The sequence below is a fragment of the Salvelinus namaycush genome, chromosome 4 (genome assembly GCF_016432855.1).
Source record: "Salvelinus namaycush isolate Seneca chromosome 4, SaNama_1.0, whole genome shotgun sequence".
NCBI lineage: Eukaryota > Metazoa > Chordata > Actinopteri > Salmoniformes > Salmonidae > Salvelinus > Salvelinus namaycush.
The window spans coordinates 2,272,816-2,278,815 of record NC_052310.1 but is presented as its reverse complement, the minus strand read 5'-3'; the positions used below and the strand labels follow the sequence as shown (position 1 = coordinate 2,278,815).

General features: G+C 47.6%; 1 protein-coding gene across 1 annotated transcript in view; it reads right to left on the bottom strand.

The window, feature by feature from the left end:
* Positions 1-760: 760 nt before the first annotated feature.
* The window catches only part of LOC120045312 (zinc finger MIZ domain-containing protein 1-like), a 177,664-nt gene continuing 172,424 nt past the window's right edge, over positions 761-6,000 (bottom strand). The window contains exon 19 of the mRNA XM_038990192.1: positions 761-4,046. Coding sequence (XP_038846120.1) covers positions 3,939-4,046 — 108 coding nt within the window. The 3' untranslated portion in view covers positions 761-3,938. The remainder of the gene's footprint in view (positions 4,047-6,000) is intronic.

Genomic DNA, 6,000 nt, shown 5'->3' with positions numbered 1-6,000 from the left:
GAGAGATCTGTTAAAGTGGATGGACCACCCCACAGAGAGATATCTGTTAAAGTGGATGGACCACACAGAGAGATCTGTTAAAGTGGATGGACCACACAGAGAGATCTGTTAAAGTGTATGGACCACCACACAGAGAGATCTGTTAAAGTGGATGGACCACCACACAGAGAGATCTGTTAAAGTGGATGGACCACCCCACAGAGAGATATCTGTTAAAGTGGATGGACCACACAGAGAGATCTGTTAAAGTGGATGGACCACCACACAGAGAGATATCTGTTAAAGTGGATGGACCACACAGAGAGATATATGTTAAAGTGGATGGACCACCACACAGAGAGATCTGTTAAAGTGGATGGACCACACAGAGAGATCTGTTAAAGTGGATGGACCACACAGAGAGATATCTGTTAAAGTGGATGGACCACCACACAGAGAGATCTGTTAAAGTGGATGGACCACCACACAGAGAGATCTGTTAAAGTGGATGGACCACCACACAGAGAGATCTGTTAAAGTGGATGGACCACCACACAGAGAGAGATCTGTTAAAGTGGATGGACCACCACACAAAGAGAGATCTGTTAAAGTGGATGGACCACACAGAGAGATCTGTTAAAGTGGATGGACCACACAGAGAGAGAGATCTGTTAAAGTGGATGGACCACAGAGAGAGATCTGTTAAAGTGGATGGACCACCACACACAGAGAGATCTGTTAAAGTGGATGGACCACACAGAGAGATCTGTTAAAGTGGATGGACCACACAGAGAGATCTGTTAAAGTGGATGGACCACCACACAGAGAGATCTGTTAAAGTGGAAGGACCACCACACAGAGAGAGATCTGTTAAAGTGGATGGACCACCACACAAAGAGAGATCTGTTAAAGTGGATGGACCACACAGAGAGATCTGTTAAAGTGGATGGACCACACAGAGAGAGAGATCTGTTAAAGTGGATGGACCACAGAGAGAGATCTGTTAAAGTGGATGGACCACCACACACAGAGAGATCTGTTAAAGTGGATGGACCACACAGAGAGATCTGTTAAAGTGGATGGACCACACAGAGAGATCTGTTAAAGTGCATGGACCACACAGAGATATCTGTTAAAGTGGATGGACCACCACACAGAGAGATATCTGCAGTATATAGCTGACAATGAGACATTTGGAGGGGATAGGTTCACCTATGAGAGGAGAGAGAAGACAGTCTGTATTCCCTATGTCGTGCATTACTTTTTGATCAGAGCTCTATGAGTTTCCCTATGGGCCCTGGTCAAAAGTATTGCAGTTTACAGTATATAGTAGTTTTGTCATGATACCAGTGTCGCGATACTAGGAAGTAAGGAAGAGAAAGGAAACAAAACATGAAGGAGACTCGATGTCTTGACGAAACCAGTCCTAATGACGGAAAAGACAGTCTTGTTACCCAGAGTCACATGTGCTTATTTTCCAAGCTTGTAACACAATATTTTACAAAAGTAGGTTTTAAAGGAAAATCTGGTATCGTAGAATCGCGATACTGGCACCATGGCAACACTACTATATAGGGAATAGGGTGTAATTTTAGACTCCACCACAGTCCGTGTTGGGTTTGTTTTGGGAGGATGAGATCGGTTGGACTTTGACTAATTATGTAAAAGGACAAAGAATGATCAAGATGATACAAAAATATTCACAAATTATATTTACAATATTTTCTTCAAAAAATAATACATTTGCATACTCAACAGCACTCTTGTCATAAAGTGAACTTGAAAACAAATGTGGCATACTTTCAGCTCCAGATCTGCGTTCGTTAAAAAACCCAGACGGACAACTTCAACAGTGGTGACTGACGGGTGATCCCGGCTAGTTTTCCTCCATATCTTCGAAATGAAGATTAACTACCAGCACACACACACACGCACACGCACACGCACACACACACACACACACACACACACACACACACACACACACACACACACACACACACTCTCTTGCATCCCGATCCCTCTTTGGTTATGATAAGCATTTTCACAATGTTTGATGAAGTCACCATTTCCAGCAACAAAAAAGCTACTAGAAACAAAACAAAAGCCAATTTCAACCCATAATATCAGTGTACTGGGATAACAGTCCCTTCGAATATTACTGTTAAATAAAAGACACACAGAAAGACAGAAAGCGGTGGCAACAGCAACTTTAAAAAGCACACCATACATTTGTCAGCAATGGTACCTTAGTACCCTCAAAAGTAGTGCACTATACAGGGAACAGTGTGCTATTCCAGTCACACACTATATTTACTACTTGGAGAACACCCCCAGACAAGGGCTTGGCACCTAGCACTTTGTTTACTAATAACAGAATTCAACAGGGAGAGCTAGAGACGCAGCTCTGTAAAATGGGAAGAGGAGCAATACCAGGCGGTGCATGCAGAGAAGATAAGAGAGAATGATAACAGGAGCAACACCAGGCGGTGCATGAAGAGAAGATAAGAGAGAATGATAACAGGAGCAACACCAGGCGGTGCATGAAGAGAAGATAAGAGAGAATGATAAGAGGAGCAACACCAGGCGGTGCATGAAGAGAAGATAAGAGATAATGATAAGAGGAGCAACACCAGGCGGTGCATGCAGAGAAGATAAGAGAGAATGATAAGAGGAGCAACACCAGGCGGTGCATGAAGAGAAGATAAGAGAGAATGATAAGAGGAGCAACACCAGGTGGTGCATGAAGAGAAGATAAGAGAGAATGATAAGAGGAGCAACACCAGGCAGTGCATGAAGAGAAGTGAGAATGATAAGAGGAGCAACACCAGGCGGTGCATGAAGAGAAGAAAGACGGATAAGATAGGAGATCTAACTAGCTTGATATCGGCCTGACAGGATACTCAAATAGTAACCCACAGGGTTGGGGACAATTCAAAATGAAGTCAATCAATTCAGGAAGTGATATGTTGACATAGTTAAATAGCTTTTCCTTTTTCAGCTTATTGAGAAGTCATTGAAAATAGATGCCCTGTTTTAATTATTTAATTGGAATTTTAGTTAACTTCCTGAATTGACTGCCTTCGATTCAAATTGACCCAAACCCTGGTAAACACACATCATTCGTTTTTTTGTTTGTTGTTGTTGTTGAAACTAAAGTGGGAGCTGTTGAACATTCCAAAAAATCTCAAATTTCTCGGAAACGTTTTGGTAATAGTGTTAGAAAAAGCTATTTCACTTTAAATGTGTTTTTTTTTGTTCCCTTTGAGATGTATGTGTTGTTATATCTTGTGCTTTCACATGATGTGCAGTGGCAGACAAACAGTGATACGCAGTAACCAGTCCCGGGAACAGTAACTGTGACAACGTTTGGAACAACAGGAAGCTGAGACGGCCTTATAAGGTGAAATAAGAACGTGGATATTACACACACTGGCCAGATAGTGCAGGACATGTTGTTTTTCAATATTTTTTTTCTCCCTTATATATTTAATGAATTCCTTTTTTTTTCTCTCTTTAAAAGGAAACAAAATATGAATTAAAAAAACGCATCAACACTTTCCAAAATGTGAACACAGACACTGGTGGCATACAAAATGAACTGAATATCAGATAGCTGGTATCATCGATGGTCACATGAGGGACGCTGCAGCGGGAGGCAGACAAGCAGGGAGGCAGGCGTCACTCACTGCCCTACCCTGTCCTGCTCTGTCTTTTTTGAGTTTTAAAACATTGTTCAGTCAGTCTGTCAGTCAGTCAGTCTGTCTGTCAGTCAGTCAGTCTGTCAGTCAGTCAGTCTGCTGGAGAATCAATGCAAACTGTACAAGAGAAAGAGGAGAAAGGGAGTGCATCTTTGTGTTTGTCAAGTACTGGAGCAGGTCTCAGGTCAGAGGTTATAGGTCCAACTCCAGGCAGTCCTATAAATGTTTTTGTTTTTATGAACTGATCTAGAATCAGAGTCAGTTGTTTTCGAAGAGCGAGAGAAGGTCATCATTGCTACTGCTCGGGAGGTCTGGAGGATCCAGGTAAGACAACAAGTCATCTGGGTTAGCCAGCTCCGGAAGGAGCTACAGAGGAAGGGGACAAGAGGAAAAGAACATGCTGGTTAGTAAAGATCCGTATGAGAAGGTTGATCTAACGTTGACATGGAAACGGTGAATGAAAAAACGTCACAAAAAAACATCTGCACATTTCATTCCAATGTATCTCATCACAAATGTAGGATCTATTCTGGTCCACTTTGAAACATATAAAATCCCAATAAACAATGTCAAAAAAACAACAACACAGAAAACATGTATACTAGTGATGCACTGGTCAGCTGTTTGTTTACCCACACCCACCCGCAATACCCACAACCCCCCGCAATACCCACAGCCACCCGCAACACCCACCCGCAATACTCACAGCCTCCCGCAATACCCACACCCACCCGCGATACCCACACCCACCCGCGATACCCACAGCCACCCGCAATACCCACACCCACCCGCAATACCCACACCCACCCGCGATACCCACACCCACCCGTGATACCCACAGCCACCCGCAATACACACACCCACCCGCAATACCCACACCCACCCGCAATACCTACAGCCACCCGCAATACCCACACCCACCCGCAAAACCCACACCCACCCGCAATACCCACAGCCACCCGCAATACCCACAGCCACCCGCAATACCTACAGCCACCCGCAATACCCACACGCACACACGATACCCACACCCACCCGTGATACCCACACCCGCCCGTGATACCCACACCCGCCCGTGATACCCACAGCCACCCGCAATACCCACAGCCACCCGCAATACCCACACACGATACCCACAGCCACCCGCAATACCCACAGCCACCCGCAATACCCACAGCCACCCGCAATACCCACACACACCCGCAATACCCACCCGCAATACCCACAGCCACCCGCAATATCCACAGCCACCCGCAATGCCCACACCCAACCGCCATACCCACAGCCACCCGCCATACCCACAGCCACCCGCCATACCCACAGCCACCCGCCATACCCACACCCACCCGCAATACCTACAGCCACCCGCAATACCCACACCCACCCGCAAAACCCACACCCACCCGCAATACCCACAGCCACCCGCAATACCCACAGCCACCCGCAATACCCACACGCACACACGATACCCACACCCACCCGTGATACCCACACCCGCCCGTGATACCCACACCCGCCCGTGATACCCACAGCCACCCGCAATACCCACAGCCACCCGCAATACCCACACACGATACCCACAGCCACCCGCAATACCCACAGCCACCCGCAATACCCACAGCCACCCGCAATACCCACACACACCCGCAATACCCACCCGCAATACCCACAGCCACCCGCAATATCCACAGCCACCCGCAATGCCCACACCCACCCGCCATACCCACAGCCACCCGCCATACCCACAGCCACCCGCCATGCCCACACCCACCCGCCATGCCCACACCCACCTGCGATGCCCACACCCACCCGCGATACCCACACCCACCCGCGATGCCCACACCCACCCGCAATACCCACAGCCACCCGCAATACCCACACACACCCGCAATACCCACCCGCAATACCCCCCCGCAATACCCACAGCCACCCGCAATGCCCACACCCACCCGCCATACCCACAGCCACCCGCCATACCCACAGCCACCCGCCATACCCACACCCACCCGCGATGCCCACACCCACCCGCAATGCCCACACCCACCCGCGATGCCCACACCCACCCGCAATGCCCACACCCACCCGCCATACCCACACCCACCCGCCATACCCACACCCACCCGCGATACCCACAGCCACCAGCAATTGCTAATAATCCATTCGCAACCGCCCGACTACATGCGAAAATCGAACATTAGGCTACTGTTCTGGCCCTCCCTTCTTTTTTATTTTCAACTCTCCTTTTCTCTTATTGAATTAAACTCCGACACAGTCCTTTTTACCTCAGTGGATCCGACGGTAACTTATTTTTTTTTGTGTA